Source organism: Acomys minous, assembly GCF_964271855.1.
Source record: "Acomys minous genome assembly, chromosome: 8".
In the NCBI taxonomy this organism is placed as follows: Eukaryota; Metazoa; Chordata; class Mammalia; order Rodentia; family Muridae; genus Acomys; species Acomys minous.
The window spans coordinates 20,448,249-20,462,237 of NC_140489.1; the positions used below are offsets into that span (position 1 = coordinate 20,448,249).

General features: G+C 48.9%; 1 protein-coding gene across 3 annotated transcripts in view; it reads left to right on the plus strand.

The window, feature by feature from the left end:
• Nucleotides 1-13,989, plus strand: part of PTPN21 (protein tyrosine phosphatase non-receptor type 21) — a 66,487-nt gene that overhangs the window by 49,833 nt on the left and 2,665 nt on the right. For all 3 annotated transcript variants that reach the window (XM_084793340.1, XM_084793338.1, XM_084793339.1), the window contains exons 12-18: nucleotides 241-325; nucleotides 3,606-5,047; nucleotides 9,521-9,658; nucleotides 10,606-10,827; nucleotides 12,527-12,655; nucleotides 12,778-13,012; nucleotides 13,748-13,908. In XM_084793340.1, the coding sequence (XP_084649466.1) occupies nucleotides 241-325; nucleotides 3,606-5,047; nucleotides 9,521-9,658; nucleotides 10,606-10,827; nucleotides 12,527-12,655; nucleotides 12,778-13,012; nucleotides 13,748-13,908 (2,412 nt within the window). The remainder of the gene's footprint in view (nucleotides 1-240; nucleotides 326-3,605; nucleotides 5,048-9,520; nucleotides 9,659-10,605; nucleotides 10,828-12,526; nucleotides 12,656-12,777; nucleotides 13,013-13,747; nucleotides 13,909-13,989) is intronic.

The following is a 13,989-nucleotide window of genomic DNA, read 5'->3' on the forward strand; positions in this document are numbered from 1 at the left end:
TTATGTGCTGTCTAGTATCCATGGTGTCACTGCAAAGGGCTTGGCTTTGCCATGTGGGAGACACTGGAAATGACAGATACGTTAAGACCTCCTTAGTCTTCATGGTTACTGTCCATTTACAGTACAGTTACCTCCTATAGAAGTTCTTTTAGTGAGGAGAAAGAGTCCAGCAAAGAATGACTTTACCTTTTTCACATGGGCAATGTGTTTTAACTCTATGTCCAACTTTCCCTTTCTTAGCCTAAACCCCAGCCCTATGCGATGCCTCCCCCACCCCAGCTGCATTATAATGGACATTATACAGAGCCATTTGCTTCTTCCCAAGGTAAAGTACGCCGAGTCTGCAAAGCCCTGCACAGTTGTTACTATGAATAGCTCTTCAAGGACCTAGAGCTCTGGGGTCTGGATGGTTTCTTATTGCAGTTGTGCCCCCAAATTGTTGTCCTGATTACAGCCATCCTGGAGTCACAGAAGAAGCCACTTCATTCAAGTTCTTTCTTGAATGTGTGTTGCTCAGATGATCCCAGGGTAGCCGGTGCCAGCTCCCTAAGATGGCTCCTAAGTCTCATAACCCTCTCTAACAGTCTTATTTAGGCCAGGCTTCCCTTAAGTTTGTGATTCCCCAGTCTTCGTCTCCCAAGTGATGGGATTAGAAGCATGTGCCACCGCACCAGGCAATGGAAAATACTGCTTTATTTTTGGTTACAAAAGATACCCAGGGGGCTGGAGAGATGGCTCAGAGGTTAAGAGGACTATGTGCTCTTCCAGAGGTCCTGAGTTCAATTCCCAGCACCCACATGGTGTCCCACAGCCATCTTTAATGAGATGTGGTGCCCTCTTCTGGTGTGCAGGCGGAACACTATATACATAATAAATCTTAACACACACACACACACACACACACACACACACACACACACACACACACATCCAGACTCATTTTTGTTTGTTCCCTGCCTGAGGTGTCCAACTGTAATGGTAGAAACCCTTGTTACTGCTACGGCAGTTGTGGGTGCACGGCAGTGCCCCTAAGCTGAATCTTGACCATCTATGTAACATTTGTCGGTAAACTGTACCTAAATGTACAGAAGGCCAGAGAGGTGGATGCAGGTCTAAGTGTAGAAATAAGGCCTTGCTCTTGCTTTGATGACAGTTATTTTGCTCAGAGAGTGTGCATTGGCATGCTGTTCGCCATGTTGGGGGCACTTAAAGAGCTTTCTGGATCTGGTGAGGTGGCTGTCCAGTTCCGGGCAGGCCTATGACTGGGTCTGCTGCTCTGGCCGCTGATGCTGAGGCACAGGAGAAGGGGCTGTTGGGAAGTGGGGTCCATTGCCCATCATGTAGGGCCTGGAATCTGAAGGGACAAAAGTGTTGACTGTGCTTCTAGTTGGGGCCTGTCTATGCAAAGTTGAGGATGTCCCCACAGTTAGGAAGGCCAGACGGGAGCAGCGCTCTGGTGGGGGTTTCGTTGTCCCGTGGGACTGTGTCACTGCTGGCCTCTCGTTTTTGCACACGCCCCTCTGTACTTGCACCACAGCCTTCCAACTTTGGGGACAAGGCCCTGCCTCCTGTCTCCATGCTGCTCGGTCTCCCGCTTCCGTCGGTGACGACCCTGCTCTTTTTTTCTCAGCTCTCTCTTCGCACAATAGTTTGGGTTGTTTTATCTTCTCCCTCTTCCCTACACTCTGTCTGAGAGTGATGTCTCTGTGCTCTGTGTGTTAGTCCCCACTGACTCCCTTCAGCGGGTTCGATCACCTTCCTGCCAGCACTAGGTGGTGTCACAAAGGCCTGCCTGTGGCCTTTTCTTTCCCCTTGGCAGCTTCCGCAGCAGCTCCTTCACACAGAGTGGCTATAGCAGAGACTCAGTTTCCCTCTCCCCACCCTGTCCTCATCACTTCGCTGTTTTGATGGTCCTTCTTTGTGATGAAGTCACTCTCCTGGTGATGTGCATTCCAAGCTGCATGCAGTTTCACCCAGTCAGTTAAATATCCACGGCCTGTAACAAAGCACATTATCTTTGCCATATCCCTGCCTCACCCCCCCCACCCCCACCCCCCCATTCTTATTCCCACAGAAGTCTTTATCCTTTTGTTTCTCCTCCTAGCACTTGCATCCAGGGAGCGCTATCTTCTGCCTTCACACTCCCCAAGTCACCCGACACAGCCTCCCACTAACCTCCATCATGTGCCTGCGTACGTACTCCTCAGCATGTCCTTAGCCTCCTACTGTTTGCTTCTCTCTAGCATCTGGCTTTGCCTCTCCGTTCTGCCGCACGCACACCCTTATCCCAGCTGCCCCGGAGCCCACGTGCTATTCAGCCAGGATGGGCCGACTCTGCTGTGCTAACATTTAAAGCTCTGTGGACTCACTTCTTGACCAGAGTCCCTGTCCATTGTGTCCTGTCAGGCGGGCTCCGTTCCATGGCAACTGTATCAGGGGCTCAGCCTCGAGGACCCTTTTCTGTTGTAATATTGTAGGTCGGGCACTAGGGAAATGAGTGGGAGGAGGAAGTCCTCAGAAACTGGCTTTTAACTTCCTGGTCACTTTCTCCTTCCTGTCACCAGTCACACATATGTGCTTGGCACCAAGGGCTGAAGAAGTACAGTCTTATGTGCTTTTAGAGAGCCTGGAGGCAGGGACACAAGCTGGGCAGGTGTCACACTGGTCTAGACAACCCCGGGTGAAGGATCTGTGATGAAAAAGGAATCTAGAGGTTTAGGAGCGGCTCTACAGATGGAGAAACATGGGATGAGGCAGCGGGCTGTGGCAGGAGGAGTGGAGAGGCCACGAGAGCGGCCCCCTCCAAGCTGTGCGCACGTCACAGTGCAGTGTGCTTGGCAGATAATCACACATGATACTGCCTCAAGCTTTGACCTACACAGATAGTACCTTCTGCAGGACTTAGCAGTTGAGGTTATTTTTAAGCGTTGGAAGTAGCGCTCATCAGGCAATTCAGGTGAGCTGTAGGCTGAAGAAAGATGGCCTGTTCTAGCCTGGACAGGCTTACCAATGCCAGCGAATCTTAGCCTGAGCCTGCATCCCTGGCTCCATGTCTTGCTCAACTGGAGCCTTGGTGTGGAGCAGCTACAGGCATCTTGCCTGGTTCTTCTTGGCTTGGGTCTTTGGTGGGATTACAACTACCGGTGACCCTCCTTTTGCACAGGGAAGCTCTGTACCTGCTGTACTGGTGCCTTCTATAGTGGAATTTTCTTCATTAAGGTTGTTTGTCTGTGCAAACAACCTAAGATCCAGTTAGTGTTTACAGAGAGTTGGTATTCCCCCTAGCTCAGCACCTCAGGGTTGCACCCCTACCCGCAGTGGCTCTGTGCTTTCAACAGTATCGCTTCCTTGAATCACAGTGCTCCAGAGTTCCTGGTTCAGTCTTGGACTTAGCCTTGGCCAGATCCTAGCTACCTTGCCTTAAGCAGACAGACCTACCCTGTAGTCGAGGAAGCTCAAGCTCCCAGGTCAACAGTGTGGCCGAAGATGCCATTTTAGAAAGAAAGTTTTCAGGCTCTTTCAGGGAGTATTTCAGTATTTTGCTGGAGTGATGGGTCCAACCTAATATGTTTTCAAAATCTTTTTAAAACCCTTTCCCTCCTCAGATAGCATCTTTGTGCCCAACAAGAATGGATTCTATTGTCACTCCCAGACAAGTTTGGACAGAACTCAAATTGACCTCAATGGTCGCATCCGCAACGGCAGCGTCTACAGTGCACACAGTACGAACTCCTTAAATACCCCTCAGCCCTACTTGCAGCCCTCCCCTATGTCTTCCAACCCGAGCATTACTGGCAGTGACGTCATGAGACCCGACTACATCCCATCGCACCGGCACAGTGCCCTGATCCCCCCATCTTACCGCCCGACCCCCGACTATGAGACTGTGATGAAGCAGCTCAACAGAGGCATGGTGCACGCGGACAGGCACAGCCACTCGCTGAGGAACCTCAACATTGGCAGCTCTTACGCATACAGCCGGCCTGACGCCCTGGTCTACAGCCAGCCTGAGATTCGGGAGCACGCACCCCTCACCTCACCCCAGTCTGCCCACTACCCGTTTAACTTAAACTACAGTTTCCACAGCCAGTCTCCATATCCCTACCCTGCTGAGAGGCGACCTGTGGTGGGCGCCGTCAGTGTCCCTGAGCTGACGAATGTGCAGCTCCAGGCCCAGGACTACCCAGCTCCAAACATTATGAGAACACAGGTATACCGGCCACCTCCGCCATACCCTTACCCAAGGCCTGCCAACAGCACCCCAGACCTGTCCCGCCACCTCTACATCAGCAGCAGCAATCCGGATCTCATCACCAGGCGAGTCCATCACTCGGTGCAGACCTTCCAAGAGGACAGCTTGCCAGTGGCACACTCTCTGCAGGAGGTCAGCGAGCCCCTCACAGCGGCTCGGCACGCCCACCTACAGAAGAGGAACAGTATTGAAATTGCAGGGCTCACACATGGTTTCGAAGGCCTGAGGCTCAAGGAGAGGACCATGTCGGCCTCAGCGGCAGATGTGGCGCCACGGACTTTCTCAGCAGGCTCGCAGTCCAGCGTCTTCTCTGAGCGAACGAAGCATGAGGAGACGGAAGAGCAGGAGAGCGGCAGATTCAGCCACAAGAAGTCCCTTTCTGATGCCACCATGCTGATACACAGCAGTGAGGAGGAAGAGGACCTAGAGGATGGCGGCAGAGCACGCGCTGTCTCGGCTGCGTCCGAGCCCCGCCTGACTGCCACTTACTCCCAGGAGCAACAGCTAAACTACCCCTGTGCTTCAGGGACTCCACTCCCTGGCCCTCTGCATATTCTTGAGCCCAAGTCCCACCTTACAGAGCCCGAGAAGAGGACAAAGGACATCAGCCCTGTCCACCTGCTTGTAGAAACCCACCGGCCCCGAAGAGATGGGCTGCTGACCCCTTCCATGTCCGAGTCTGACCTCACAACGTCAGGGAGATACCGAGTTAGGAGGGACTCTCTCAAGAAAAGGCCAGTGTCAGATCTCCTGTCTGGGAAGAAGAACACTGTGGAAGGACTCCCACCACTAGGGGTAAGCTTGCCTGGGAGCAGAGGTGCCTCAGACATGGAGGGCAGGCCTCTTACTCTGTGTTTTCAACTTCTGATTACTCTGTCTCCTCTTCCCTCAGTACCAATGGTTGTCGGTTTTTTGCCTTTTCTCTTAACTGTCAGTTCCTGTCCCAGCTCTGATTTTTGCCTCATATGGGGCATGTTTATGTGGAAACACTGTGTGCTGATGAGGGTGGTCGTGGTTCTGCCAGAGGTAAGTTGGGTGCCATCAGGCCTAAGGGAGGGGATGGGAGGAGTCTCCGAGCCATCTTAGTAATGTGCTGAGGAAGAGGGGGACATTTCGTTACTCCAGCCAAGACCGCTTTGCTAAGCACCCTTTAAAGTCCTGTGGGGCAACAAGGCACCCCAGAACTGCATTTGTTCAGACTTTTCAAGGGATGTCTTGAGAGGCATCTGAGGCTGTATCCCTAAGTCTGGCCTTTATCTAGCTGTCAAAGTTTGAGGCTGGATCCAGCTATCTTGGCCGTGCCCTCTCTGGGCTGGGAGTGACTGTGGACTCAGGAGAGTCAGTCTCTTTAAGGGGATGAGTGAGTGAGCGGGCCACTCAAGAAAGCCCATGTAGACATGGTGGCTCTCCTTACAGGGACACATTTCCTACGCATTTAAAACAAAATGCAGGAGACTAGCGAGTGCTATTTTCTGTAGCTGTCTTTTTCAGAACATTTACCATGTGCCAAGATTTCTTCTTTGCTGTGCCCAGCTTATAATGAAACCATTGTTATAGCCTATTTCACAGATAAAGAAGCTGATTGTAAATATTAAATAACGTTTCCAAGGTCATGCAACCAGTGAGTGACTGACCTGGAGTTTTCCACTTACTTATCTCTATAGCCACAGTGCTCTGTGTTGTATCGCACTGAGTAGCAGTTGCCTGCTGAAGTCTGGCTACTCTGCACTGAATTTTTTCTGAGTCCTCCACCTTCAGCTAAGCCTCTGTGGATCTGTTTGTAAGTGTGTCCACGCATAGTCACCATACTGCACTGCTCAGGCACGCAGCTCTGAATGGCCATCACCTTGTCGCATGCCCGGCACCAGAACCAAGTCAGAGTGATGCGTGCATTCATTCGGCCACTGTGTCCTGTCAACCAAAGTTCTCCCGCCCTGTCTCTTGTTAGGCTGCACCCAAGGCCTGAGGAACTCTCGTATGTGTTCTTCTGGAGTAGTGTGTGAGGGCCGCGAAGAGACCAAGGCCACCTGGTAGGCTGGACTCACAGGGTCAGAATGCTTATGAAAGACCAGTACATATAGGAAAAACAGTTGAAGAGAGGGCACAGATTTAAGAGTTATTTTAATTAGCTAAAGGATGGAATTTTAAGTTGAGCTTTATTTTTTTCCTGAGTGTGCAAAGGCCAGTGCTCTAGTGGACTGTGGTGGAGGTGCTGTTTTCTGTAGCTGTCTTTTTCAGAACATTCACCATGTGCCAAGATTTCATCTTTGCTGTGCCCAGCTTATAACGAACCCAGTGTTATAGCCTATTTCACAGATAAAGAAGCTGACTCATAAATACTAAATAACTGGTAAATATTAAGTAATGCTGAGAAGCATTAGGGCAGATACAGTCTGAGGCTTTCCACAGTCACTACCTGAGTCCCCAAGCCAGGGGCATGGGGCTTTCCTTGACACTGCAGTAAGAACTGACCACTGTTTTTATGAGGAACACAAGTTCTTCCAATGACACTTGCTGAGAAGAATCCCCTTTAATTTCCCAAGATGTGAAGAGACCAAACCCCTCCAACCCCCTGACCTCCTCAAGGTAACCAGCTTGCCATTATCTCTATAATTGTTCAACAGTGAGTCTCGGTGAGAGAAGTTTAGTATATTTTGAACAGGGTCTGGCAGGCTCAGCTTACACTGAGGGCTTTGATCAAGTTGCCTCTCTTGAAATATAAATTTTCTCTCTCATCTTTTACACTTTTTAGTAAAGTTATGTAATTGGACCATCTCTTTTGCACAGGTATTTTACCTATTGGACCATGTGCTTGGAGGCTGTGGTCCAGAGGAACCAGTCAACAGCCTGCAGCTGACTATAGGCCCTGCTGTGTAGTGCATAGCCCATCAGTGGACAGGGCCCTTCACACATCCTACCTTGGCTTCCATCTCCATAAACCCAGGACAGTCATCTCTTTTCTGTCCATTTGTCAGTTCAAGTCCCACTGTGCTTAAACACGGAAATCCACCTTCAGTGTCACTATTTTTAAACAAAGTTTTGTTTATATTGTTTTGATGCCAGTTCCTTTATAATGGAGGCAGCTGGTGATCTTGTGCCAACTACATAGTCTCCATGATCCAGTTTTCCCATTTGCAAGTGAGAAGACCTCCGAGAGTTCTCGGGAGCCTAAAAAGAACCCTGCAAAACATCAACAATGCTTAGTTAGTATTAACTTGTGTCTGTGATGCTGCCTCACAAGTTTAGTTCCCAACCAGCTTCCCAAGGGTGGAAGAGGTCACCCCTCCCACCACTGCTGAAGCCTCTGCCCCCTTCATGGTGGCATTACCCAACCATGTCACTGCTCAACCGACAGAACACTAACGCGAGGTCAAGTTAAGGAAGTGCAGTGAGTAAGCGATAGACAAGAGGGAGCAGTGCGGAGTTCTCCACCCATGGCCTCCACCTCCAGGGACTAGATTGTTATCACTAAGGCAGACTGGTTTGGGTGCTCACACATCTACATAAAGACTGGCTCTTCGATGCATCCTTTGTGCCCATGCAGTGTGGTTCTCACCTAGGAAGCCCTGCAGATTTTGCACTGGAAACCATGAGCCTGGTAAGGGATAACCACAGCTGGTCCTGAACCACACCCTCTTCCGGTTTATCAGTGTGGGGTGTTTGGATTTCAGGCACAGGTGCACCAGAGTCAGCTAAGACAAGCTAGCAGGATCTGTGAGGTTTTAGGGATCTTGCGAGCCCTATGACATTCTCGGGCAGTTGAGAAGTGGCTGTGAGGAGTGGCTGTGCCCTAGAAACTGGCCAATGAAGGGAGCCTTTCCTTGGAAGCCGGTTGCTAAACACTGCAGCACACCACTGTTTTCTGCACAGCTGATTCGGGAAGTGTTAGTCTTCGTGCAGTCTGTGTTGTGCCCGCCTTTCCCGCTCTCTCCCTTTCTGTTTTTCTGTGTAGGTGAGGCTTGCATGGTAATGGTGACTTATGTGATCATGTTAGTTAATTTTATTTGGGCTTTAACCCAGGACTCTGACCACTCTTAAGTCTGAATTGCATTATGTGGGAAGCTCACAGGCAAGATGAACTATGATGTTACAAAATATCCAAGGGGCTGGAGAGATGGCTCATTGGGTCAGACTGCTTTCTGGGCAGCCAAGGGGACCTGAGTTCAAACCCCTAGCACCCATGTGAAAGCTAGCCCCGCCTGTAATGCCAGCATTGTGCGGTGGAACTAGGTAGATCCCAGTAGGTTTCTGGGTAGTCAGACTGGGTTCTGTGAGAAAGACCTTGTCACAAGGAGTGAGGCAGAGGACGGTAGAGGAGAGAATGGATGCCGTATCTAGCCTCTGACACATGCCATAGCAGCACACGCACATTCTCCAATATCGGTAATCTTACAGCATCTGACTCACCAAAATGTCTTTTCTTTTCTATCTGTAGTTTGATCCTGGGGATCATGGCATCTTTAGGCTGATAGAGCTAGAGTAAGCTGGTTTCTTTACAAGAACCAAGAATACTCTATAAATCTCAGAGTGTCCAAGGAGACCAGTTCTCGGGTTTACCTGCCACAGCGAGGGAAGTCGTGAGGCCCCGAGAACTTGGGGGAACGCCTGTTTTCACAGGCCAGTGCTCCACAGATGCTCTCCCTCCACTCTGCCTTCCTGAGAGAGATTTCAGAGGTGTAGAAATGTGGTCGTTCTTAGAGGCTCGAGGCACATGGTTCTTCAAGAATGTAGAGTGAATATGTGAAATAGTGAAGGCTGCCGGGCATGGTGGTGGTGTGCATTTTATCCCAGCACTCAGGAGGCAGAGCCCCGTGCATGGATGTCTGTGAGTTTGAGACCAGGCAGGCCAGCCCAGGCTATACATAGTGAGACCCTGTCTCAAAACAAGAGAAGAAAAGGCTACTGCAACCCACTGATACTGTTTTTGCCCATTTTGTGTGGACTAGAGCTGAGTTTTGCTGTCACGATTGGAAGTTGGGTGGTTCTGTAAGAATGCGGCCTCCTACAGCCTCACCTTTCATTGCGACAGAGCCCTGTAACCAACTGGAGTCAACGCCTTCTATCTGAGGCCTTATCAGAGCTCTGGCCTTGAAAGGAATGTCTTCTCCCTACAGCTTGCCGGGCAGCCCTGTGGGAAGGAGTGGAGTCTCTCCTTGGGTGCTAACAGGGAGAGCTCTGCTTCTGTCTCCTCTTTAGCCTGTTGACATTTCTTTGCAAAGGGTTGTGTCCGAGTACATTTTCTATGTGTGTGTAAATCTTTCCTTACAGGGAATGAAAAAGACTCGAGCAGACGCAAAAAAAATTGGTCCCCTCAAGCTGGCTGCTCTCAATGGCCTCTCCCTGTCCCGACTACCCCTGCCTGATGAAGGAAAGGAAGTGTCCACCAGAGCGACGAATGACGAGAGGGTGAGTGAGTGGAGGAGTGCCCAGCCTCCTCCAAAGTGCCCTCGTGCGGTTTCGGTGAATTTTCTTTCTGAGGTGATTTGATAGTCATAAATGAATGTTATGGAATGTTACTATCTGGGTCACAGCTGCAGAGGGTGTGTGGCTTCAATGTCTTAAATAATTTCAGGCTCCAATGTTGATAAGGTTTTTTTTGCTTCTGAAAGTTCTTGATTGTTTTATTTCCTCAAAGTAAGAACCTGTGTGTAAGGACACATAGAAAAGAAAGCAGACAATTCACTATTCATCATCTTGTTTCTAAGTTAGAATTTAACACGGAATTCTCAAAATTCTTTGTGAGATTTTTTTATTGTTTTCCATTAGGACAGGTGCTCATTTCCTTGCGGCTGCAGCTGAGGGTGGCTACCAGGGCTTGCTGCTGCTTTCAGCATCTTCTGTACATTTGTTTTAAGTGGGAGCACTTGCATGCGGCTTCTAGACCTGACTATCTTATTCCAGGAGAATTCTGTTTTTTTTTTTTTTTCTTTCTTGAGTTTTTGAGACAGGGTTTCTCTGTATAGCCTTGGCTGTCCTGGACTCACTCTGTAGACTAGGCTGGCCTCGAACTCACAACGATCCGCCTGCCTCTGCCTCCTGAGTGCTGGGATTAAAGGTGTGCGCCACCACGCTGGCTGAATTCTGTTTCTTATGGATCACAAAGCTGACCTCAAGTTTAGACCTCAAGTTAGCAAACTGCCCAAGGCCAGCTTTCCAACTGATTTTGTGTTCTGTATCTGCTAACATTATGTCTTTTGTCCTAATATTCATGATTTGTAAAAAATTCTGGTTTGGTTTCATGTAGAATTTTTCATATTTGAAAATACTAGACCTTAAAGCAGAAAACAAGATTTTAAGAATACACACAGCTGTGACACATAACTGTTACTCACCATACATGTCCTCTTTTATAGTGTAAGATTCTGGAACAGCGGCTAGAGCAAGGAATGGTCTTCACAGAATATGAAAGGATTCTTAAAAAACGGCTAGTTGATGGGGAGTGCTCAACAGCCCGGCTCCCTGAAAATGCAGAACGAAATAGATTCCAAGATGTGCTTCCCTATGATGATGCGAGAGTAGAGCTGGTACCAACCAAAGAGAACAATACTGGCTACATCAACGCATCACATATCAAGGTGAGAGTCAGCGCCACTGCGCGCTGGGGCTAACTTACGCGCATGCTAAGATTTACATGGGGGTCTACATTGTGAAAGCCTCCCGCTTTGAGGCATTGTGACAATTATGTTATACGCCGGAGAATCCAGACACAGCCGGAGTCACGCCCATTCTTCCGTGTGGTAGCCTTTCTGCACCCATGTTGTCCCCAGGACTGGCCGCATTTCATTTATCTAGAATCTGAAGACTTTTTGAGCTTGCTGAGCCTCACAGGAGCTGTTGAATCTGAACCACTCCTTTCCCCCATCACAGAGTGGTGTGCACTGTATGTGACGAATACGCCTGGTTTGCTTCTCGTGTCCTCTCTTTTCCCAGCGCTGGCAATCAAACCCAGGTCTTTGTGCTGGGCAGACACTGGAGCGCTGAGCTGCCTGCCAGCCCTGGGCCTGGGATTTTGCTTTTTTTTATAAGGATGCCATTTGTTCTTTTCTGTCTTCTTGTGATTTTCTAGTATCACTTGTTCTTTAAGAAGCTCTCCCTAGAACAGCCTAGAACTGGGTGATGTTACACTTGCCACAGTAGGAGGCGGCAGCACAGGGCACTCAGCTCATGCCAGCTAGCTGGGACTCTCTGTGGTAGAAAGGAGAGCCCCCTTACGGTGAATGAGATGTGTCTGTAGTCAGATATACATCTTTCTTTTCCAGTTTTCTTCAGCTTGCAAGTCATTTTTGATAGCAGTCCGACCTCCAAGATTTCTAAAGACATGGCAACTGTGCGTGCTGCTAGTATTTGTTTATTTATTTATTTATTTAGGCCTTGGTTTTGGTATTTTTGAGACAGGGTTTTGCTAAATCTCCTTAACTGGCCTGGAGTTTCAGAATCTTTAGCTACAAGTTGAGGAGTCATGGAAGGAATATAAATTTCAGAATTGAGCGGATTGGGTCAAGTGCTAGATCTCTCAGCAATTGTGGGGCCACCATTTATTTAACCACTGCCGTGTTAACCACACGCTGCTGCCGGAAGGGAGCCCAGTGAGAGGGCTCAGAGCTGGTGCTGAGGGACGGCAGCTTCAGAGGGAGGCTGTGTAGAGCAGGGCTTGGCACAGGCTCTCACATTTAAGGGCACTCAGAAGTGACTGTCAGCAGTTACTGGCAGACCATGGTTAAACCTGCTTTCTTGGCTCTAACTATAGTAACTCCTTGTTATGTTAGCACTGGAGACCATAAAATCGTGAGTGGGAACTTGGTCTTCCAGAGGATGGAGACCATTCTAAATTGAAGATAATTCTTTTCTCATTGAGATCTGGCATTAGCTTATATTTTGACTTGCTAATACTTTCCCAAGCATATTTAATACTTCATCATGGCAAATTGTGTCTGTGATTTAGGATACTGTGATGCTGGTGTTGCCATCACAACAAGAGGACTTGTGATGTGATGTGCTGGCACCAGGTGCACTAACCCTATGGGCTGCAGTTATTATATTGTGTAGATAAAAACTGAAACTGAGAAGTGAGCAGATGCTGCAAGTCAATGAGATGTCACATGAACTCATGGTACATATGTTTATAAAGATGTCAGCAATGGCAATCGTATTAATGAGGGAAAGGTTAAGACAGGAATCTGTCAGTTTCTACTGTTACCACAAACACATGAACAGCTATGCACGCATATTCCATGTGCGCGCACACACTAAGCTCTTAACTTTGTCTGATTTTAGGTCTCTGTCAGTGGAATTGAATGGGATTATATTGCCACACAGGGACCATTACAAAATACGTGCCAGGACTTTTGGCAGATGGTATGGGAGCAGGGAATTGCAATTATAGCGATGGTGACAGCGGAAGAGGTGAGTGCTCAAAGTGTTGACCTTTAGAGAAAATAGCAGGTGACACTGCGGCCTTTGTAAGGGCTGTGTGACGAATGCCCCACCAGGCCGGGCTGCCACTGAACTATGTTTGTCTTTAACAGGAGGGTGGCCGGGAGAAGAGCTGTAGGTATTGGCCAAGGCTTGGATCAAGGCACAACACTGTCACCTATGGAAGGTTTAAGATCACAACTCGCTTCCGCACGGACTCGGGCTGTTATGCCACTACAGGTTTGAAGATGAAGCACCTTCTCACGGGGCAGGAGAGGACAGTTTGGCATCTCCAGTACACAGACTGGCCTGAGCATGGCTGTCCCGAAGACCTCAAGGGATTTTTATGTAAGTGTCTTGTTTTATAGGCAGCTTCCTTTGTCTTAGGTTTCTAAAATAGTCCCTTTCTATTGTTTCATGGAAGCTTTGTTTGTTTTAAAATAATGTGTTTGAGGAGGCTTAACAGAAGGTTGATTTGTAGTTGTGTGTGTGTGTGTGCCTGTGCACATGTGTCCAATGTGCCACATCACATGTGTGAGGTCAGAATGTACCTTGGTGAAGTTTGTTCTTTCTTTTTCTTAAATTTTTTTAATTTTTAATTTTTTGGTTTTTTTGAGACAGGGTTTCTCTGTGTAGCCTTGACTGTCCTGGACTCACTTTGTAGACCAGGCTGACCTCGAACTCACAGTGATCCGCCTGCCTCTGCCTCCCGAGTGCTGGGATTAAAGGCGTTGCCACCACGCCTGGCTTGTTTGTTCTTTCTTTCCACCATGTTGCTCCTAGGGATTTGACTCAGGTCATCGGTCTTGGTGAGTGCCCTTACCCACACTGCCATTTTGCCAGTGCAAGAAGGCATTCTTTAGAGATGGCTAGTTTTAATAGAATACCATAGCTGACTCACATGTCTCCTTAGCCTTGTTTTGGCTGAGGCACCGACTTGCCTGCAGTCACCATCAGGTGGCCCTGGTGTCCCAGTGTCCAGTGCTCCTTGTCTGCAGTCCTTTCAGTGGAGAGAACAGGATGGTTGTTAGTTTGATGTGCCGCTGTCCCTGAGTACTTTTGTATTTGACCAATTCTTCATAGCATACCTTGAAGAGATCCAGTCTGTTCGACGTCATACAAACAGTACAAGTGAACCCAAAAGCCCCAACCCTCCCCTGTTGGTGCACTGCAGTGCTGGCGTAGGAAGAACTGGTGTTGTCATTTTGTCAGAGATCATGATTGCCTGTCTGGAACACAACGAGGTGAGGAGTTATGCTGATCTCCATGTTCCTGGTGGGGAGAGTTAGGGGCTGGGGAGGAGGGGGGCGTAGTGGCCCAGTATC